Genomic DNA, 24,031 nt, shown 5'->3' with positions numbered 1-24,031 from the left:
GGTCCTTCTCTCTGTCTGAAAAACTTCACGTCACTCTAGTGCGCACCAGCTGCCTAACTTGCACTCCTTTCTGAAAGCTCTGGGTGCCATCGTTGACCCCCCCACCCCGAACTTCTGGGTCTGGCACTTGCTCCAAGAACACCCTCACCATGCAGTTTTCCCACTGTCATGGCTCTTGTCCCCCGCTACTGTGGTAACTCGCCTGCTCCCACAGACTGTGAGCTCTCTTAAGACCGGAGTGAGCTTGCGGTCTTTGACTCTGATCCCGAGCCTTTAGTCTTTGACTCCGAGCATGCCTTAGGGAGTCTGGCAAATAACAGGCAGGCATATGCATCCCTAAGGAATCATACCTGTAAAATCGCTTTTATAAAATTTATCATCTTACATACACAGAAGGTAATACTATTACTGTATCACAAAGAAAAGCAAGAAGTTGCTTTAAATGTAAAAATTTTAAATACTCTTTTATAGAAAAAGAAGCCCCTCAAAAAAGCCAGAATAAAACAAATATGTTATTTTAAAAAATTCTCCCCCCCCCCTCCGGTTCTTTGCTGTGTGTGTGTGTGTCTGTGTGTGTGTCTGTGTGTGTGTGACACATTGTGGGTGTGTACGTGTATCACTCAGGTGGATTTAACAGGACTGACAATTCCTGGATTCTTAAAGCATTTGAAAATATGTATCACCTTTTGTAGATGAATAATTTGTATCTATTTGAGGGCTACATAGATTCAATAAATAGAATCAGTCCCATACAGCTGGCAGGGAGGAATCATCCATAAGACACATGTCTCTTGTCACTTTGTGCCTACGTTAGGAGAGTCATTAACCCGCAGATTCCTGGGAACCTACATCTGGAAAGCTATAGCTACTATTTCATTAACATGGTCCAGGTTAAAGAGTACTTTCAGGCTTCACGTCATGCTGAATTTCCACAGTTTTGTGAACTGAGAAGCACTGCTTCCCATCACAGAGGACGCCAAGGGACTTTGCGGGCCCTTTCAGCTAATAGGCAGGAGACCTGGCCCCCGTCCTAAGCCTTTATCCGGGGGTCTGGCACTCTGCCTGGTACAAGACGGCGCTTTTCAAACTTTGACTTCCGTTGACCCTACTGAGGAGCCCCACTCCTGCTTTCCTCCTGCAGCCACTGGGACAGGGGCTGGGGGACCTGGGGGCTGCCTGGTTATTTCCACTCTCTGGGAAGCTACACCATTACCACATTTCAGCTAATAGCTACTGTCAGAGGCGGAACACACTGCCTGTGGGGTGGGGTGGGGAAGGAATCAGTTATATAATGAAGATCTACTTGCAGAAGCAGCAAGCCCCAAACCTTTTCTTAACAGCTGCAATTTTATAAAGCGGTTATATTTGGCTGCCCTCGAAACAGTTGTGCACATTCTGTACAGTATTTTGAGTCTGAAAAGTAGAACTTAGGGGGATTCTAAATGTCCTCCTCAGCTTCCAGAGAAAGCTTGTTGGCCATGTTGGGGTATTTGCTCATTTTCCTCTGACTTCTATGACTGTACGAGAAGAATAACATGTGGCCATATGATAGGGTTGATGTGTTTGAACAACACCAAGCAGAACACATTTGCTTTTTAACAGCCCCCTCTGAGTAAAGCCGCCTGTGACATAAGGCCAGTTTTTGCTCGTCTGCAGGATCACATAAAAGTAGTTAACAATGTGATTTAACTGATGTTTTTCTTTGATGCAGGGGGTATCAAAATGAATTTAAAGCAAAAATCTCATAGTTTTAGGATCTGATTGAGTTTGACAGTTAAAGTAACCATAATAAAACATTTGCATATTTTATCATTCATAAGGCCTATTTACATGTATATTGAAAGACACTTTACAGGAAGTATCACTGAGACAGACAATCTTAGAAAAGGGCTATTCTTCCCACAGTGTTAATCTCAAGGTCAGTGTTTACTGTTCAATTTGAAAATTTTAAGGACATTAAGTATACTATATAGGGTAATTTTTTTCCTATATAATAAACAGCTGACTATAGCCACATTTCTCTGATTCTAATAACATCTGTGACCACAGAGAAGAACACAACATCAAAGAATGAGTAATATGTATTTTAAAATCAGAATTTGAAGAACAGTTTCCCCCAGAGTGCGCTGAACTTCTCCTTTTTTTTTTTTTGTTTTTGTTTTTAATTTCCTCTCAACACTTCTGTTATTCCTCATCCCGCAACCATCTTTCTTTCTAGATTATAAGGTCTTTGAGGGCAGAGGGACTGTTGTCTTCTCCTTTATTACCTACCTGGGACCCATCACAAGACTTCATGTGAAGCAGGTGCTTAGAATGTGTCTGCTGAATAAATAAATTGGTAACGTCCTAGAGCTATATACATTTTTACCAAGAGAATTGTTTTATCTAAAATTTTCATCAATTTTATTTTCCTCCTTTGGGGGAGGAGGGTTTTTTTTTTTTAATCACATAAATACTATTTCAAATGCTTCTGCTTTAAAATAAAAATAATTGTAATTGATTTGTAATAGAACATTTGCTCTGTGTAAAGCTTCTTTCCTAATAATAAATCTAATAAATAAATTAAAAAATCTAATAATAAATAATAAATCTCAACTCTTTTGAACACTTAAATAATTTCATAGTAATGTAATTAAACTTTTTAAAAGTTATTCTGGCTAAAGGAAGAAAAGGTATTACTTAATGTGCATTAAAAAATTTTGGCTATTGTAAAAGCATATTTTTTTGTTTCTACCCAATAGTTTTCATGAAAACTCTTTGACATATTTAATTTAGTACAAGCTAAATTTAATACAATACATGTGAAGTGCACCACATAACCACAAGGTATTACCTGTATAGGAAATCAAATTTAAGATTATTAATTACTAAGATTATTAAAATAAGCAAAAAAGCACACGTCTACTGAAGCATTCCAATATATACACTGGCAGACACCCCATAAATTGGTCAACAGCAAATTTTTAAAAAGTGTGATATGGTGAGCAGAAGCTTTTCAACTTCAAAATCTGAGCTGGTAACCAGCAAAACCATGTTTAATGAATGTTAAAATACAAAGAGATCATATTATTTTACAATGGTGACACAAACACTTCATTTTCTGTGAGGATGCAGTACTCCATGACAGACCGCTGTTAGAAACTAACACTGTAATACCTTAACACAGGGCTTTCTCCATCTATAATTTCTGTGACCTAATTTTTCTCATCTCACTGCTAGAAGCCCAGAACAGGAGCCGATGTGCTGAGCCGGCAGTGGTGTCACACGACAATCACTGATTGTGCAATTTCACACCTAACGGTGTGTCCCTCAAAGTCCAAGATTCATGCCCACAGTCTATTAAAAACAGAGAATGGAGTCCTGCAACCATCCAGAGATCAGAGATGGAGGAATTGGAGGTGGTACCTGGTTAACAGAAGCATCGGTATTAGCCACAGGTGAAGGGGAGCGACAGGCAGGTGGAGAGGAAATTTCACTGCTGGTTCCCTCCTCCCCAGACTCCTCAGTGACAGGTGACAGCAGAGTGTGACAGCGACCTGCAGTCATCTATCACATAAAATGTAGCCCAAAGGACAAGAACATCGGTTAGCTATGTTAACAAAAGACCTGGTCAGGCACTGGTCAAAACAAAAGTAATAATATGACATAGGTTAGAGACCCCAAGACCCAAATCTACATACAAATTGTGTAATATTTAAGAGTTTTGTCCCCAAGTGACTGTGACCCTAGGGCCCATTTGTAAAAGAGAGTGCATATCAAAATAAAGACTCGTGTTGTTGATTATTATTTTCCTTTCTTTGATGTCTGTGTCACTATAAACAAGTAGAAAAATCATGAATCATCCAAGTGAGGGAACGGTCTACAAAATAAACCTTGCGTCTTTTTTGGCCATCTCAAATTCTAAATATTTTAGGGAAATAAATGCACGCAAGGTACTATTTTGCCAAATGAGTCCCAGGTACGGTTACACACCACCTGAGGCACAGCACATATGTGTGGAAAAAATATGCAGCACTGGAAAATGTTACAGTTACCAAAATAAGTAATGCATTTTAGATACAAAGTGACAGGTAAGTGATGTTGCAGAACAGAAATTAATGGAAACTATTTTATTTTAATTCAAAACTAAACTTTGGATTTTCGGTTTTCTTATTTTCCTAATAGCACCTTTTCATCTAGATTTTATCAAATGTCTTCTATATTTTATTATAACAGAATACACAAGTATATCTAGTCGGCCAGAGTTTTAGTTTGGAAAACATACACACAAAAAATATGTGTAGCATGATTCTCCTATCCCCCAGAACAGTAGAAAACCGTGCAAAGGAATGTTATTTTACTTATTAATTTATTTTTTAAAGCACAGAGCCTCTCAGTATTATTGACGAATTATAAACAAATGAAGGGCCGACCTTCGGCACCTTAAATAATTCAGCCACCTCAAGCAAATCGCATCATTTTAACTGTCACTGTTTTCAGTATCAAAAACTGGCCTTGGCCCAAATGTAGTCGGAGAGTTAAGGAGACTGTTCCTCAGTCCGAGTCTGCAAGAGCTACTAGCACTGATCCCTAAAACAAGCCCCAAGAAGCAAACTGGAGCCCCCGGCCAGGGTGCAGTCAGAAGGGAGCGCGCGGCTCGCAGCGCGCCCGGCCTTCGCCCTGACTTACCATGACCACCGAGGGGTGGGCCGAGGTCGCGGGGAGGAGCTCCCGGTCCAGGTCCTCCGTCCCCTCGGCCAGCCCCTCCACCTCCGTCACCGTCAGCAGCATGGTGGCGTGCTTGGCTTTCATCGTCAGCATCTTGCACTTGGAGTTCAAAGAGGCGATCTGCTCCTGGTAGCCCTTGATTTTCTGAGCCAGCTCCTGGGGAAACATCCCCCCCCCCCCACACCCCGGGTGTCAGAGCAGCATCAAAAGGAAACACAACTAGTAGCGTTCATCTTCCTCCAGCGCGGGCCAATGAAATCGCAGAGCTGCGCCAGCCGCCAGCAGCGGCCGCGGCCGAGAGGCAGGATGTGGACGTGCGAGCCGCCGCCGAGCCTGCTTGCAGCGCGCCGCAGCCCGACCACCGCGCCGCGGGCCGGGAGAGCGCTGCACGGCTCGGGCCGGACACCCCGGGCCCCGCGGTGGGAGAGTCCACGCCCGGGAGAAGCTCCGGGTGCAATCGGCGACTTATGTAACGTGAAGCACTCACAACTTTCTTTAAAATGCCTAAAGAATCTGAAACTGCCAGATGGTTCATGCCATGGAAATTAGGTCATGTGATGACTGAAACTACAAAAAATGCAACGCTCAGCTCTCACCATACTTAATGCAGCAAACTGAGCAGTCATCGGTTACGGACCCCGTCGCAAAAGTAACCTGCGTGTCAATTCCTGTGACCCACGGAGTTGGGTGGGTTTTTGTTTTTTTTTTTTTTGTACATAAGCTAAGTATTACATATGAAATCCTAATTTTTTTATACAGATCGTTCCCACAGTAAAGTTTTGTACATTCACCCAGTTCTCCCTCATGCCTCACATGTTTCTGATGTTTCAAACCAGAGCTTTGAACTTGAAGTTCACGTCAAATTCAATGACTTTTAAATCCATTGATTGTTGAAAAATTGTTTTAAGAGATAGAGGTGTTAAAGCTTCTACCAAGAGCTTACTGAAAATAGATTCTGGACAGTATGTAGCTGTCCAAAATATTAAGTAAAAATTATCTAAAATGGTAATTTTAAAATATTAAATTTATATTTTACTTAAAAGATGTATACATGTTTGACAAAAATGAAGATGTGTATTCAAAACATGAATCCTAAAAGTACCAAACCATCACTTTTTTCTGTTCCTTTTATATGTGTTTCTTGAAAAGCTGTCATTTAGTGCTTGCATGTAACACATTTTGTGACAAAAACATTAAATGCCTTTAAAACAATAGTATGTATATACATAAAATCACAAGACATATATACGTACTACGCCTGTATGTACATATGTATGCACATCCTATCATTTTAAACATGTTGACATTCAAACCACAGCTTTCAACTCAGAAGTTCACAAACGAAATAACAGTTTTATATATAATGTGTGTTTATGTATATACGTGTACATATGTGTGTATGAGTGAGTGTGTGTGTATGTATAGATGTGTATATACATGTGTATCTGTATATATAGGTGTACACATACACACACAAACACGCCTGCCAGCCAAAACTGACTAAATGGAAGGAAAAACCCAGCAAAACTCAGCCAGTAGCCTGTCTTCCTGACTTCTTCTATAGCACAATAATTTTTAAAGCAAAAATTTTAAAAAGTAGAAATCATCACATCTTTTAAAGCTGCAGGTACTTACTTAAACCTAATAGGGTTTTGTTTTTCTTAAAAGTGATTAAACAGCTCTTTACTACATTTGGCCTAGTGCCTACTACATGGTTTCTCTATTATAATTAGCATGCACATATGTAAAACATCTACCAATTCAGTGAACTCCATGAATTCCGTTTTCATAGGACAAATCACTAAGCCTTACAATGGCTTGACTTCCAGGGGTAGATTTGAAGAATCTTTGTGAAGCAGCATTAGTTTTAGTCCCTCCCCTTTTCTGCCTATGTGGATGGCTGTGCCCCCTACTGCCGTATACCGCAAAGTTGTGTGCCCACCTGACAACGTACACCCACCTCCTAACCTCGAGTTCTCAACTTTCTTGTGTATAAAACTCATTTGGGCTGTTCGTTAACAATGAAATTCTGGTCTCCACAAAGGATTTTGATTTACCAAGCATTTTATGCTTATCCCATATGACTCCCTTGGAGAAATAGCTCTTTAGAACTTTCTTCTGTAAGAATAAAACCTGTCCGTATCATAATAATAACTTGGCGGGCTGGTGATTAAATCTACTCAATTAAAATGGAGCCCCTCTGGCTTAAAGTATTCTCTGTTCTCAGGGAACATATGTATTTTTAATTTTTACTGGATATTTCTGAAAATGACTACAAAGGATGAGCATAAAGAGGCAGGAATGGCAGACACTGTGGCTGTTCTAAGTTTGGTGGCTGACCCTCTCCTGGGCAATCTCCTGCACTCAGGAGAAGACCTTGTATGTAAGGTAAGAAGCAAAGAGCCTGAGTTTTCTCTCCTATGATCAAAAAGTGACAGAATAATTTTTTTCAACTTAAAGGCAACACTTAAAAATTATAGAAAAATGTGAATTTCTTAGAAATGAATAAATTATCAATTATTTTTAGGAGTGAAAGTTATCCTTCTATACATTAGATCCACCTCGAAATTGAAATTTCATTAAAAGCAGACTGAAAATACAGGAAAAAGCAGCCTTCCCCATTCTTATGTTATCATAAATCAGGCTTTCTCCATTCAGCACTTTCCTTCCTGTGTTTGTTTAATACATACCACGAGTCTCACACAGGACAATGCCATTATTATTATGAAAATGCATTCTAAATCACATGACAGAAGTTATAAACATCTACACTGGAAAGAGAAAATGGTACAGAATGAGGGGCTCACTGAACAGGACCCTGGAGGACAGTCTACAGCTAACTGTGCTCAGCACCAGCTCTGGGATGCTGGACAAGTCATTTATTTTCCTGGACCATCATTCTTCTCTTCTGTGCAATAAGGTAGCCCAGATAGTTTCTGTTGCAGGCGAAAAATCATGGAATTTGGAGCCACAGATAGTGGCTTAGAATCTGGTTTCTACCAGTTACTAGATTTGGGAGCTTGGGAAGTCACTTACAAAAATAAGTCTCTGTTCTCTTATCAGTATAATGGAGACGATTAAAAAAAAAATCCTTACCTCACAGTGATGTTATAAAAGATAATGTAAAAACCCTGTAAACTATTTTAAAAACTCAAAAAACTGTAGTAATGATAATTATTGTTATTTCAGACAAGATATTTAAAATATATATACTTTCTGTACTGTGATACGAAAGTTGTTAGAACAAAATTCTGGATCTTATAAAATGACATTAAAAATCATTCGATAGTAAATTAATTTAATATATACCCTAATGTATGAATTGTATAAACAGTGGTTTCAAATATTTGCGTAACGTATTTTCACTTAACCAATGGCATAAGAGAAATCAATAGTTAACATAGATGACATGTGCAGTGTAGAAGTAAATGTAGGTGAGAGGTTTATCAATGTTATTTTGTAAATCATATATGAATGTAAGTTACTGATGCATTGGCCATGTCAAAATATTAAAGAATTGCATTTGGAGAGTATGTAGTGAGATACTGAATCCTTCAAAGGCAACAACTTAATCTTCTGAGAAACTCATATGATAACTTGGTTTGGAAAAATGGTTTGTTGCTCTTATGACAACAAAGTTAAAATAGAGCAGATGAAGAATAAATAAATATCTACCCTTGGCAGATAAGACACACTCTTCTGCCCTGTTGCTTACCCCAGTTCATGATGCTGTGAGCCAATCCCCAAGGGAAAGAGTAAATGTGAGGCATACAGGAATTGACAGGTCAGAAGAAATTCACTGGCAGGTATCAATGGGCCAAGACACTCAAGGTCTGTGATCCCTGAGACCAAGTCTGCATAAGCAGTATTCAAGTCCTGAGTTTATAATGAAGTTATAAATACAAAAAAAGAAGGCATATTTGAAAATGGGGAAGATGCTGACAGACACGATCTGGAAATCAGCAAAACAACGCGGACCATACTCTGATTGTGGAGGAAGGAACTGAAATAATCTACGTTTGAAAGAGCAAATTATTTTTTGATATGAAGTGTCTCTTCTTTTTAAAGAGGGTGATCAAAGCAGCAAAGCTTTGAGCACTGCTGTTTCTATCAGGTTCTGAGTACAGAGTGGACTATGTTTCGGTGTCACTGACTGAGAATTTTGGGTGCAGGAGACAAGTGGTGGGTCCCCGTTGAGTTACATCATCAGTAACATATAAAGAGGTTTTGGCCTCAAAGGGAAAGACTCAGGCTCTTGGGTCTTGGAGAGGATCAGCAAAAACAGGGCTGAAAACGCAAAGACAGTCAGAGATGCTCCTCAAGGACTGAACACACTGTGTGTGGGACAGGGCAAACCTTCCTCTGTGATTCACCAGAAACCGAGTACATGTTCTCAGCAAGCGCCTGCATTCCTGTCTTACCTCGTGTCGAGAAATCTGGGCCTGCAGCTCCTGGATGTTACTGGTGGCCACAGGTTTGTCCTCAATTTCTCTGTGGGCTCCTTCTATGAGCTCCTGGAGGTGCTGCATTTCTTGCTCATACTGTTCATATTGTACCACAGCCTCCTTTGAAAGAAAGAAAAAACACCCGCATGATTATCTTTCGGTAACAGTAACTATGGGACTTATTCTGTGCGGCCGTCTACAGTGTTAACTGGTATTTTCCTGTGTGTCTAGGGAGAAAAGAAATGATGGGGAAAATCCCTGGGTGATTCAAGTCCTCAAGTGTATGCAGATAGTTCCAAGATTTCTCTCTAAAAGAGTTTGCTAAGATTCCTGACCCACTCAGAATGGCTAAGTGACTAGATCCTCTTCATTCTCCCCATTCATGTTGTCCTGAAAATGGCCGTGTCTTGGTCAGAACAATGGCATGGTGGGAAGCAGTATGAAAAACACGATTGCTTCATTTTTTTTTGTCTAAGAAATACTAAATATACATAGATAGACATAGATATGTTTATGTCTATATATGTCTGTATATATATGTCTATATATCTAAGAAATACTAAATACTAAATATATGTATATTTATACTATATTTAGTATATTTATACTATATTTATGCTATATTTAGATATTTATTTATATAAACATTTTTATATAAATATAAATATAATATATAAATATAAATATAATATATAAATATAAATATTTATTTATATAAAATACTATATTTATATATTTATTTATACTATATTTATACTATATTTAGTATTTCTTAGATATATAGACATATATACAGACACATATAGATATACTAAATATAGTATAGATATACTAAATATACATATATTTAGTATTTAGTATTTCTTAGATATATAGACATATATATACAGACATATATAGATATAGATATAGACATATCTATGTCTATCTATGTATATTTAGTATTTATATTACATATATGTGTATATATCCATATATATTACATATATATACATATATATGTAAGGCACTTGTTGAAATGCTGGGTGGAAGACAAAAAAATGAAGTAACCATGACTTCTATCCTCAGGAATTTACAGTGCAACAAATTAAGAGATAATCCAAGGAGCAGGGAGAGTGGACCAAGTTGACCATTGGCTACTTAATGAGCACATATGTGTGCAATTTTTGGGTAAAGCAGGTAAGGTATTAGTTGAAAGGAGAGAAGACTTGGAGAATGTCATTCCTTCCTAGTAAATGACTTTTCTCTTATTAGCTAAAGAGATTAAGAGTTACACTTGGGTGTACTTTTCAGGCAAGAAAATGCATTTGGTGCATCAGTAAGCTGAAATCTGAAAAAAAAATTCTGTAACATATACTAGCAGTAAAGGCATTTTACAAGGCTTTAGAGGATTCTCAGATGAATAATAAGAGGTAAAAATGTATGACTGAAGATAAAATTAACCTTTATAAGTTGTTCTTTACTAAAATATATTGCTCAAAGATAGTTTTCACCAAAGGATATTTTTTATAGAGCTTTCCCCAGGCTTTTGTGGGTGATGCAAACGATAGCATTTCATCTCCTTATTTTATGTAACCACAACAATCTGTCAGATTTAACACTCTGGATGTGTTTTGATGGCTGAGCCCACACAGCGCTAAGAAAAGAAGCCCATGACTCATTTGCTGTTGCTCTGCTGGCGCGGGGACGGCAAGAGTCCCCAGCTGGGACCCGGGACGGCCGCACATGCCTGCATGATGTTGCACTGCTGGATGGCCGTGTGCTGCAGCCGGCTGGCCTCCTCCTGCAGGTGCAGGGCCGCATGGCAGAGCGGCAAGTTGGTGACCACATCCTCGGGGATCCGGAGGGCGCTCTGGCAGATCTGCACCGCGTGGACCTTTGGCTTGAGTGACTCCATCTCAGATAACAAATGCTGAAAGTGCGAGTTCACATTTTACATCGTGGAAAGCATGGGGAAAAAATGTGTATTTTAATAGTTTATTTCATAAGAGCCATTTACTAAATAACAGGTCTGTCACATGTTATAAATAGTTTCCAAGGAATTTTTCTTTAATGTATAGTGTACTAAGACTATAACTGATTTCGAAAATCATTTTTCCTCATTATTTTCCTTTTTTTTTTTTTTTAAATATAGCTCCTCAACTCATTTCCTCTGAATTATCTTGCTTACCTGTCGATGAGAAAGTTGCTCCTTGAGACTAAGACGTCCGACTTCTGGAGAAGTCAAGGTTGTCTGGGCTTGCTCCAAAGCAACTTGTAAGTTTTTTAGCTCGGTTTCAAATTTTTTCATATCCTACAGAGTATAAGCAATATGAACGTCAGTATATAAGCACCTGAAGTTCAAAGTCATAGAAGAGTAACATCGCAGTCAAGATGGCATTATCAGAGGTGAGTACAACATCCTCACTATAAAACCGTCATTTTTTTAAAATGATAGACTTTCCAATTAGAATCACTAACATTATTATTGTTGTTACTGTTATCATTATCATTATTTATTTACCTTGGCAGCATCGTGGAGATTCTGCATACGAATTCGGATCATCTGTCGCAGCTCCTCAGACTCCCGCCCCAGTTCTGCCACTTGCTGAGACATTTTTTCTGTGGAGTACACGCTAGCGAGGTACTGTAATTTCTCAATCATTGCTTCCAGATGGCTGTGGATCTCTTCAGATTCTTCTAGCATGCTCTAGAGCGAGTTACCAATAATCATGACAATGACCGGTGGGCCGAGACAGACGCGTAGGTCACCAGTCTGCTGTGGTGGAAGACCGTCAGCCCCGAGGGAGTGAGAAGCCTGCCGAGTTCTCGGGCGCACTGCGGAGAACTGTGTGTCTTCCTGCATTTAACCCTCATACCCCTGTGCCTACTCCCCACCTACTCTTCTCCCCATTTCACAGGAAAAGAAATCAACGTTTAGGAAATGTCAACCGTTAGCTGAGGCCACACGTCATTACGTGTTGGAGACTAAGGCTCCTGCTCTATCTACCGTCCCCAAGCTGCTCCCTGGTGAGGGTCAGGTCCTGAGCATCCCGGGAGCGTCAAGGCTCTGACAGGCGGGGCATCTTGTCAGGTTGCCGAGCCTCCTTTTTACTCATATCTAAACTCGGGAGATGCCTTTCAGCTCTCCGATCTAAGTCTAAGATCTGAGATGCTTATTAGTCTAAGAAATGAACGTGACACAAGAGCATTACAAACAAAAACCTTTCAACCCTTGCTTTAGTGAGACAAAGGGGGTCGAAGCAACTTGAGAAACCAAGAGGAACAAAACACAGCGCTCGTCACTCAGGACGGTATCACCTAGTGGGACGGATGACACAAATGGGTTGTTAACCACGTAATACACATTCTGTGAGGACAGTGAAAGAGAGAAAAGGTTAAAGATGACAGAAACGAGATGTGCTCCTGCTTGCAGGAAGACTGGGAGAAAGGAAGAGCACAAACAAGGGAACAGAGAGTGCGCACAAAATGCGCAGGGACTGGATATGGGGTGTGTGAAGAGAAATGGGAGCTGGGACAGGATTCTCAGGCAATAAGTCTTTATTATTTAATAATAAAGTACAGTGTTTTTCTCCTCATGAGGAAAAATAAATATTAATAAAATAATAATTTAATAATTATATAATTTTAAACTATATAATATACTTTTATATATAATATGTACAATTACATATTATGTATAATTATAATAATAATCATTTTTAAATAATAAAGTACAGTATTTTTTCCTCATGAGGAACGCGCTCTCTCTCTCTCTATATATATATATATTAAAGCTTAGAAAATATTGAAAATACAAAGAAGAAAAAATATTCCATAATATCAGAGATAATTTTAAATAGGGATAATTGCTCTTACATGTGGGCATATTTTTAGGTAACTGAGATCATAATATATGTAAAATTTTCCATCTTTCTTTTCCACCTTTCCACGGAGCACGTGCATTCTCCCGGCGTACTGTTTTTGGCTAAACTTGGGCAGCCTGACCTAGGGCAGGTAAGCGACAGCTCCTCGAGACACTCTGAGCATCTGACAGCACCACGGACAGGCGGCGTCCCGTGTCTCGGAGGCACTCGACCCCCCGCCTGCCCAGGTCAGACACCTGGGAACTGTCCCGGGCTCCCCCCACTCTTTCATCCACATCCAAGAGTCTCTTGAGTCCAGAATTCTAGCTCAGTAATAGCCCTCGATTCTGTCTTCTCTCAACCTCCGAAGAGGGACCCTGTCACTCTCTGGCTAGGACTGAAGCCACCTTCCTTGCTCTCTTACCTTCCTCGGTCTGATTTCCACAGGCTGCTAAATCATCTTCCTTAAAATACAAGCCTGAATTTGTCGTTTGCCTCAAGACTATCTGTCAAAGACTTCAGAGTGACTGTAGGTTAAAGCCCAAGTTCTTCTTAACAGGACTTTGGATCTTTTTCCTTCTCTAATTTTACCTCTTATGGCTCTCCCTACCAGCTCTCCTCCACACCTCCTCCCTGGAGCGCCCCCGACTGCACCAAAGCACCCCTCACTCTTACTACTGGGATTTCAACATGCATTTTTGTCTACAACGCACTTCACACGAGTAGGCAGCCTGTCATTCAGGCCTCAGCCCAGAATCACCTTTTCCTAAGACGGCCTCCTTCAGCTTCCCCGAGACCCCGGGCAGTGTGGGCAGAGCGTGCTCCCGTGGGGTTCCTCAGCACCTTGATCCCTCATCTCCTGTACTTACCACAGTCTGTAATTGTCTACCTCCCTTTATCAACCCCCTGGGGGCAAGAACAAGGAATATTCTTTGTATTTTAAATTCCCAGCTTCAGAGGTGCCTGGGTGGCTCAGAGGGGTAAGCCTTTGCCTTTGGCTCAGGTCATGATCTCAGGGTCCTGGGATTGAGCCCTACATCGGGCTCCCTACTCAGCAGGGAGCCCGTTTCTTCCTCTGCCTGTCTCTGCCTACTTGTGATCTCTATCTGTCAAAATAAATAAGTAAAATCTTTAAAAAATAAATAAATTCCCAGCTTTGGAAAGAAATCACTCTATAAATGTTTGTTGAATAAATAAATGAGTACAGGACCTACTTAAAACAAAACAAGACAAAACTAAAACCCCTGATGGTTGTTTTAAAGACTACATTTATACTCTATTATATATCCAAAATGTCATTCGGAAAAGTGACTTGACATTTTTCTTTAAAATTCCACTATAGGGGTGCCTGGGTGACTCAGTCAGTGAAGCATCTGACTTTGGCTCAGATCATGATCTCAGGGTTCTAGGAACGAGTGCCATGTTGGACTCCCTGCTCGGGGGGAGCCTGCTTCTCTGTCTCCCTCTGCTTCTCCCCTCTGCTCCTGCTCACTCTCTCTCTCTAATAAATAAATAAATAAAATCTTAAAAAAGAAATTTTACTCTAGTGAGGTGCCTGGGTAGCTCAGTCAGTTAAGCATCTGACTCCTGGTTTCAGCTCAGTTCAAAACCTCAGGGTCATGAGATCAAGCCCTGTGTCAGGCTCCACACTCACCATGGAGTCCCCTTGAGATACTTCCCCCCCCTTCCCATCCCCCCCAACCCACCCACCACTCCCCCACCCGGGCTCACATTCTCTTACTCTCTCTCAAATAAAATCTTTAAAAAATAAGATTCCAGTATAGTTATTAAACCACATATTTTATACATTTTGGATTATGAAGTAGTAGCATTGTGATGATCATGATACATTTTACTAATTGTTTTTCAAAAAGATTTTAACAAGTAATCTTCAGAGTTGAGAGCTCTCACTTCTTTAAATATGAACCTCAAATAACTTTTAAACGCTGTTAATTTGATAGCGTGCTCTCTCTCGCTTCTAAATTTTTCATTCTAGATTTCTAATGAGGTTGAATATCTTTTCATTGTTTACAACCAACTGTAACTTAAGACTTGTCTTGCGTAGTATAAGAAAGATTCCAGAGGAGTATACAAGATTAATTAGAGAAGAACAATCACGTACATAGGGAAATTGGTTAGCATCTGTAAAAGCATTCCAAGCAGAAAATGGGGGTTTGATCTAGAAACCTGTCCACAGAATTGGAAAAATAAATGATTTAAAAGATATGAGTATATATAAATCAGAATAAAAGAGAATCTAAAATACCTCAGGATATCCATACAACTAAGTAAAAACCATTATGTATTGTATTGTAAGCTAACTGGGCTATTAGATATTTTTAATCTAATTCAAGCTAAAGATAATAAAGGGATGAAATAATTTCCTGGATGATATGACCAGAAGAAAACTTCCGGAAATGAAGTAATGCAGCCACCATGTGATACAGACTCCTTGCTCCTTTCCAGCTGACCCTGCTTCCTCTGGAAAGCCGGACAACTGAGACCAGGCTGAATGCGGAGAGGAGGAACCATGTGACACCTACTGTGCCCGATATCTGCACATATGTTAAACCATTTGATTCTCCTAATACTTCTGCAATATAAATATCATTTACAGCTCCACCTGATTGATGAGAAAACTGAATTCAGAGAGGCAAAGCAGTTTGCTCCAAATCACACAGCCCTAAAGAGCAGAGTTTGGTTTTCCCATCTGCCTGGGACTGGAGCCTATCATCTTTCCACATGTCACATCTCTTCCTGGGGAAGAATTTTCCACCATATCCCCACAACATGTGATTGTTTCAAAGAAGCCGCAAGAAAAGAGAGACCTACAAAGGGCTGATTATTTGGGGTCTTGGAGAAAGAAAAGTCTAGGGGAGATAGAGGATACTATTATTTATACAGTCTAATGAAATCTTATGAGTAACGACTTTTTTTCATGGACAAGTCATTAGGGCTACCTTACTTTTCTTTTTCTCTGGCACCTGCATTAACTCTGTATCATGGTCCTTTAAATTTTCTATCAGTCTAGCCAGTTACATCAAATTTCTCTCTTACTCTTTGAAAATGATTTTTTCCCAAAGTTACCTGATGTAAAATGTATTGTTCTCGAAGTTGATGTGCTGAGTTCCATGTGATCTTTCCATGTAGCAACACTTTAGCTTTTTCAATCCACTTCAGAATGAAATCAAGCATTTCATTGTATTCTTCTAAATGGGATGCTGCCTGAAAAATCATTACCATTCACATAGCAATGTCAACTCTGCTTCATGAGCTAGAAATCGGTCTTCTACTTCTCTTTAGATACAGTAATCCTAGGGGATGATTGTTATAACATCCGTAATATCTAAAGGTAACATGAATAATCATTTCCTTGTTGAAAACCTGTCAAGGACTTCCCAGTGACTTTAGGATCAAGTCCAAGTCCTTAATATGCTTGAATAACTGTCTTCTAAAATTATTCCCTATTCTCATCTCTTAGTCATCTGTCTGGGATCCCTCTCTCCCTCCCCATACTCCACCCTCACTGAGTAAGGAGGCTTGGTACTGTAATTCATTAATTGCCAAATTGTGATTTAGTTTGTCCCTGATTACAGAAAAAAAAAACACATAATCAATTTATGAAGGTGAATTTACAGTCAACAATTATGATGGATGTGTGACCTGAACCTATTCAATGGTAAATGTGAGAGTATATATGTATGCATATATACACATATATCTTTTGTCTTACATATATTATATATATATATTATGTCTTGTGCCTTTAAATATATTTTTATATAAAGATATACTTTATATATATATTATACATACATATATATTATTTTAGGATATTTGAATTCATACTGATTTTGTAAAACATGTTACTGGATGAGTATTCATTCCACAAACTACTTCTTCAGTTGACAAAATACTCATTCCAAAGTCCATTATATGATCATGTTTGTCAATGTACTGACAATACGGTTTGATACAAAATAAAGGCAAGCTTACATGTAAAGTTTAGGGACACAGGTGTGGTATAAAATGAGCTACCCTTAACTACCCTCATCATTGTCCATATTATCTTTTGATTAATTTTCAAAAGAAAAAGCGACCACTGAATTTCTGCCTTAGAAGAGTTTGATTCCTGGCCCAGAACACATACCTGACCGAGCTTGGAGAGCCGGTTCTCAGCCTGCCTAAGGGTCTGCTGATGAAGTTCAATCAGTTTTCCTATCTTCTTAGCCAGCGGTTTACCCAGTTGGCCATTCTTTTCTGAGAATTTCTGTACTGCTGCATCTAGTTCCACTAATTGTAAATTACAGCCATCCAATTCTTCTCCTAGCACCTAATGGCAATCAACACAAAAGGACATTAGCTACAGAAAGTAAATTTCTCCAGATTTTCCAGGATCAAGGGTGATATTTTAAATGACTTTTGTAAATGCCAACTATTATAAAGAATACTTCGACTCCAATCAGGTCATTTCTCTTTCTTCGGTTAGAAAGGCAGAGCAGGCAGGATGTTTTGTAATCCTAATGTTTATTTCCTATGAGGCTGAGCGAGAAGGTTAATGTTTTCCTTCTGCCCCACCCAAAAAGGATTTGTCACTTACCTCATCAGCAGAGCGAGAACACAGATTTAACCACCTAGACCATTCATTTTAGAATTTTTATATTTCTATTCCCAAATCATTATTTGTTCCTTTGATGCTCTCCCCTCTTACACACATGAGTAAGTAGTTATATTAATACACATCCAAGGTAATGCTGTAAGCAATCTATGTTATGTTTCTAAAATGTCTTACTGCCTGCATTTACTATTTGGTTTTAATGAAGCTTGCTACTCAAGAACCGCCCCCCCATATCCCCAAGATAAACTAACTCCAAAAAACAGTAAATTCATTCAATAACACCTCTTATGTTTCCACTTTTTCCTTACCTTTTGGTCGGTTTTAGCTTGTGTTATATTATCTGTCTTCATTCTCAGCTTACTTAGAATAGTTGTGAGATCTTTGGCTATGTTCTGAATTTGCCGGCCGAATTCCTGGCTCATGGCTTTGCTCTGTTCAACTTCTTTTACTTTGTCCTGGATCTAAATAATCAATGAGAATAGCAAAATCAACCATGATTTAAAAATTGCATAACTGCTGCTAAAAACCTCAATCTTAAGATGTTGACAAGAGACACTAGACGTGGTTAACACTACTTTGGCATTGATGCTCTTTGTCAGACGAGCCACGTGTCGTTACTAGCTCTCATGGCTTTCCACGCAGCTTTGCCTCCCCCAACCTCTATGCCTCCACTGTTCCTTTGTGCTGCTGTTTCAGCAAAGGAACAAGCAATGCATGTACAGTGATCTATGCACCAAATATTTATAAAATACTCATAAATCACAGTATGTATACAGCTGAGTTTGAATCCTAGCTTCTCCATTCACCAACTTTGGAGTACAAATTCCTTTAAGCCTTTTTCTCTACAAAATGAGAAACACTGCTAGATCACTGGAAGCATCTGGATTTGTTCCCAAGCATCTTTTTATAAGTTAGCTATTGGTGATCTCTTAACCCTTTTGCCAACTTCCCAAGTACATCCCTATATCAAAAAAGTGTTAAGCAGAGCCAATAAAAAGAAAAGTTAAAAAAGTACAATTAACTATTATAAGTTTCAAATAGCTTTGGTTTGATTTGATAACAGTGATATTTTTGCTTATAATAAAGTGCTTAAGAGAAAACAATAAAGAAATATTGTCTTTACATAAGTGAGAAGTACTTTAGTATAGAGGAAACATGCCTTAAGAATACTTTTTGGGGGAGCCTGGGGGGCTTGGTTGAGTGTCCAACTCTTCGTTTCAGCTCAGATCAAGATCTCAGAGTTGTGAGATGGGGCCCTCACTTCTTCAGCGGGGACTCTGCTTGAGATTCTCTCTCTCTCTCTCTCTCTCCCTGTGTTCCTCCTCCCCTCCCCCTGCTCACACTTGCTCTCTCTCTCTCTCTCTCTCTCTCAAATAAATAAATAAACTTAAAAAAAAAGAATACTTCTTTGGCCTTCATTATTTTGAGTTGAGTGCCAACATAAGTGGGATGCATGAGAGTAACTCTAACAGAGAAATTTATCGAGAGAAAAAGAAAAATTTTTTAAGATCTGAACTTGCCAAGTCATCCTTCCCAGTAGACCTTCCAATGTCTAAGAAGAAAAACCAAAGAGGCCAATTAAATATTTGAGACAGAAAATAACATTTTAGCTTAGGTCAATATCATGATGTAGTAGCACTGGATTTTGAAGAAGTTTTTAAAACACTTTGCACTATACATTGGAGGGTCCAAAAAATGCAGTGCACTTGTGTGAATTTTATAATTGCTACAATGTGACACCATTTTCCATTTCATGTAGAACTTTAGAATTAGTGGTATATATTGTCTTATATATTGTCTTTGTCCCCTATGGACTGTTTTCAACTTAACAGTACTTTAGCATGATGTCACCGGGGAGGTCTTAAAAAGCTATTATGAGTCCTTACAGATGCTACTAAAGCTATTTTCACTATGTGAAAGCATGTTCTCGTTTTGGGACCTAAGATAGAACTCTCCCTCTGATCTCAGTGCTAATACTGATTATGCAACACTTTGTTTAAAAAAAAAAGATTTGTTTTAAATTTATAGACATGAATTGGCTCATATGTCACTTCCTTCTTTGGTCATTTGAAAGCTAGGGTTTATTTGAAGGGCCTTCCTCTAGAAATATTTTATAGGACCCACCAATGTGCATTTTGGGTAATAACTTCTTCCCTGGCTTTACCTCTTTTTCTTTTTTACTTTGATTTTCCTTCCTTTTTCACATATCTTTACCTACTTAACTCATATTTTGCTGAACTGAAATAAGAGCTAGAAGAGTACCTGGCAGATCCTGAGACTCAAAATATTTTTGTTGAATACATGAAATATAGCTATAAAAATTTTTAAGTCATTTATTTCAGAGAAAGTCTAAGTAGATAAGTTACTTTTTAATTGTATGACATTACTATTCATATCTGCAATCATCTGATATATTTTTTGCCAACAAATAAAACCTCTAATATAATATTATTGTTTTATACTGATGTGTTTTTAACTGTTTTCATGAAGACATGACTGTGAAAATCAAGAACCCTCATACAAGAGCCCTGAGCCTCTGAAAGAATGGAAAGGCATACTTTGTGCCCCTCGGTTTACCTGATCATGGATAGTTCCCAATTCCAGTGCCACCTCGGCTAACTGGAGGGACAGTTCAGAAGGTAAGATGGAGTAGAGACCCAGGTACTTATTCTTCTGCTCTTCAGTCATTTTCTCAATGTTCTGTCGGTGATTTGTGGCTTCCGTTAGGAGAATCTAAAAAAAAAAAAAAAAGATAAAAAATTAGAAACTTCCTGGAACCTGATAAGGAAATTCATTTTTATGGGTGCAGAGATAAGACTATGTATCGTTCATCAATATATGAAGTTTGGATTTAGAGAAATATCTTTAAAAAAAGCAAACTCAAGCCTTTCTTTAGTCTCTGGGGAGAAGCAGATACCCTTGATACAGGACCAAAGAAAGTACCTTGAAATAATAATAAAATTGTTTTGTATAATAAAATAATAATACAATATATAAAATAATAATATAAAATATATAAAATAACAATAAAATAATGATATAAAATATATTTAAATATAAATATAATAATAACATAAAATATATAAAAATATAATATAAAATATTTTAATAATAAAATATATACTATAATTAAAAATAAAATATATTTAATAACACTAATAATATAAAATATTAATATAAATAAACAATAACATAAAATATAAATGTATAATAAAATAATAATATAAAATATATATAGTAAATATAAAATAAATATAAAATTAAAATATGTTTATATAATATAAAATAGTATAATATAAAATAATAAAATCTTTTTATATATTGCATTTCTGAAAAATTTTAATTCAATACTCACTGAAAATAAACAAACATATCTCATTAAAATCAAGATGACATTTTTAAATGATGGGTATAGGGAACTAGGAGAGCTTGGTACCTGAAGTTCTTCAAGTTGAGCCTCTATTTCTATGGTTGGGTTCCCCAAATATTCCTTTGTTTCCTGAATCCAGGATTTCACTGAGTTGATCTGAGTCTCCACAACGTCTCGCTCCTCGAGCTCCTGCTTTACCGCCTTCCCGTTACGCTTCACCTTGTCCTGTGTGCTTCAGAAGCAGCAACGGGAGAAACCAGAAGAGGATTTGAAATGAAAGGAAGTCCCTACCCATGACATCCTCTTATCAGAAACAGACATGAGGAGAGTAAAGCTTCATATCTTTTTTCTGGAAGTAAAGATGCTTCCCAGTGAGAGAATGTTCAGTAACACGTAAGCCAAGCACAGCAGAAGAATGTGAAGTTAATGAATGATCCCCGGAAAACTGAGAGTTCGCACACTCTGAAGCCACTAAATTACAATGAATTCTCCTCTCTTAAGTAACTGGAGATCATTTGCTTATTCATTTCTTCTTTGGAAATGAACTCAAATGGTGCGGAATCATCAGCATTTACAGGTAATGTGTAATTGGAATATTTGTGACTATTAGACATCAGTCTCTAAACAAAGTATAAAGCTTTGGAATTTGGCAATTAATAATGTTCAACATCCAAAATGTAAGTTTTTATTTGAATTGACAAAGGTTTGGCAAAAGAGTGTAAGTAAGTGCAGTCAGATTATCCTGAATTCGTTTATAGGTACAAGAGGTGAATAAAGGATTAGTTAATACAGGATAAAATTATCTACCGACTTTTTTCCCTCCAGCTCAGTAAGTGAACCGGGCTGGTTATACATCATTAAGACTACCATTCTCTTTCCGCTAAGTTCACGATCAGGAAATAGCTATTATTTATCTGGACTCTGATATTACCCTTGCTCTGATCTCCCCGTCCTCCAGTTTCACCAATGAGTTATCAAACTTCATCAAAACGAAGTTCTCAATAGCTCTCATGTGTTTATCTTTCGAGCTTCATTTCTCAGGAATCGCCCTGTCCCCCAAGAGCTCCTTGAAAGTGACAGGATCACATCCAAGCTCTCTTACACTCTACTGCCCTCTTGGCTAACCTCTCCTCCCTCTTCACAGCCTAGCTCAGTCCTGCCTAGTCTTCAGCATAAGCACCCATCCTGAAGGGAAGCCTTCCTTGATTCCTCTCCTAGTGCAGCTGCCTCTGCTGCCTATGCCCTCACCGCCATGCTCTGCCGAAATGCTTCTGGAGCTGTCGGTCTCTGCTGTTTGACTGTAAACCTCATGAAGGTGGAGACTGAATCTGTGTGGCTCGTTACTGTATTCCAAATACTACCGGTATGTATTTGCCAGATCAATACTTGAAGAGTTAAGAAAAATGAAAAGTAGGGATGAAGGGAACAGTTCCACACGTTTTTAAGACAGCATGAATGATCCCTGGATCATGGGGCGCCTCCCCAGACTCTACTACAATGCTTATCCCTTTGGGCCATGGCCAAGGTTAGTAACAGAGAATGAAAGCAAGTGTATGCTTACTTCAGGCACCGATCTTGCATGGCTGTGATTTCCTGGACGATGGATGGCTCCCCTCCGGGGGGCGGCGTGGCCCCATCCTGGAGCATGCTCAGTGCTTGCTGCCGCAGGAGGCCCAAGGCCAAGTGCTGCTGCTCCAGCTCCAGAACGAGCGTCTCATGATGGTCGAGAAGAGCGAACAGCTCTGCCTTGGAGGCTTTCTCTGCTGAACTGTCCGGTAATTTATCTTGCAGCTGATCAATCATTTCACTGGCTTTTGTAACCTGATGACAAATATATATACTATGAAGCTCAAAAATAAACGGAAAAGAGAGCGATTCCAATAAATGCCATATTTGACATTAAGGCATCGAAGCACATTAAAGTTGATGGCGTGAACTCTAAATTTCAAGGACTAGACATGAACAATCTCCTTAACATAAAAGGAGAGATCTTTGCATTTTAAGACTTAATCTCAAAATAATGGGGCAATTACAGATGGCATAACATAGAAAAGGTTGCTTTTTTTTTTTAAACTAAAAAGGTAAAAACTCTTTCCAAAATTTATGTTAAAATAAATGTGTGCCTTTGAGTCATTAAGAAAGTTATGGTTTAAAACACCGAAGCCTACTTAAAAGATAAAAGGAATTAAATATAGGATTTTGGGGGTGCCTGGGTGGCTCAGTGGGTTAAGCCTCTGCCTTCAGCTCAGGTCATGATCCCAGGTTCCTGGGATTGAGCCCCACATCAGGCTCTCTGCTCAGCAGGGAGCCTGCTTCTCCCTCTCTGTCTGCCTGCCTCTCTGCCTACTTCTGCCTACTTGTGATCTCTCTCTGTCAAACAAATAAATAATATCCTGGGTGGCTCAGTGGGTTGAGCCGCTGCCTTCGGCTCGGGTCATGATCTCGGGGTCCTGGGATCGAGTCCCGCGTCGGGCTCTCTGCTCAGTGGGGAGCCTGCTTCCTTCTCTCTCTGCCTGCCTCTCTGTCTGCTTGTGGTCTCTCTCTGTCAAATAAATAAATAAAATCTTTAAAATATATATATATATATATATATATATATATATATATATATATGATTTTGGAAATGAGTTAAATTCCCACTCATTTTCATGGCAAACAAAGTATTAAAAAAATTTTTTTTAAAAGAAAGTATTTTATACTTTTTCAAGGCCAGGTAAGAAATTGGAAAAAAAAAAAAAGATTTATTTGTTTTTTGGAGAAAGAGTGTGTGAGAGTGGATGAAGGAGCAGAGGGAGAGAATCTCAGACAGACCCCCCACTGAGTGGGGGAGCCCCACTGGGAGCTCAGTCTCAGGACCCATGAGATCAAGACCTCAGCCAAAACCAAGAGTCAGGTGCTTAACCGACTGAGCTACCCAGCAGCCCTATTTTTCTTTAAGACTTATTTATTTATTTGGGGAGGGGGGTAAGATGATTTCATGAAGAGCATAGCAAATGGGGCAAAGTGGGCTTGGATTCCTTTCAAAATTCATTGCTTGGTTTTCTCA

At 38.8% G+C, this 24,031-nt stretch overlaps 1 protein-coding gene across 18 annotated transcripts in view; it reads right to left on the bottom strand.

Moving 5' to 3' along the window:
- SYNE1 (spectrin repeat containing nuclear envelope protein 1) overlaps positions 1–24,031 on the bottom strand; it is a 479,099-nt gene that overhangs the window by 165,361 nt on the left and 289,707 nt on the right. For 17 of the 18 annotated variants that reach the window (XM_044243752.1, XM_044243801.1, XM_044243842.1 and 14 more), the window contains 12 exons: positions 22,547–22,806; positions 21,052–21,217; positions 20,193–20,348; positions 17,924–18,076; positions 17,148–17,330; positions 16,085–16,222; positions 11,656–11,841; positions 11,323–11,445; positions 10,882–11,064; positions 9,129–9,272; positions 4,669–4,863; positions 3,406–3,546 (listed from right to left, as the gene is read on the bottom strand). In XM_044243752.1, coding sequence (XP_044099687.1) covers positions 3,406–3,546; positions 4,669–4,863; positions 9,129–9,272; positions 10,882–11,064; positions 11,323–11,445; positions 11,656–11,841; positions 16,085–16,222; positions 17,148–17,330; positions 17,924–18,076; positions 20,193–20,348; positions 21,052–21,217; positions 22,547–22,806 — 2,028 coding nt within the window. The remainder of the gene's footprint in view (positions 1–3,405; positions 3,547–4,668; positions 4,864–9,128; positions 9,273–10,881; positions 11,065–11,322; positions 11,446–11,655; positions 11,842–16,084; positions 16,223–17,147; positions 17,331–17,923; positions 18,077–20,192; positions 20,349–21,051; positions 21,218–22,546; positions 22,807–24,031) is intronic. The other variant, XM_044243835.1, reaches the window with a different exon arrangement.

Source organism: Neovison vison, chromosome 1, assembly GCF_020171115.1.
Source record: "Neovison vison isolate M4711 chromosome 1, ASM_NN_V1, whole genome shotgun sequence".
NCBI classification, from domain to species: domain Eukaryota; kingdom Metazoa; phylum Chordata; class Mammalia; order Carnivora; family Mustelidae; genus Neogale; species Neogale vison.
The sequence above is the reverse complement of the archived record's forward strand: the minus strand, read 5'-3'. Positions and strand labels throughout refer to the sequence as shown.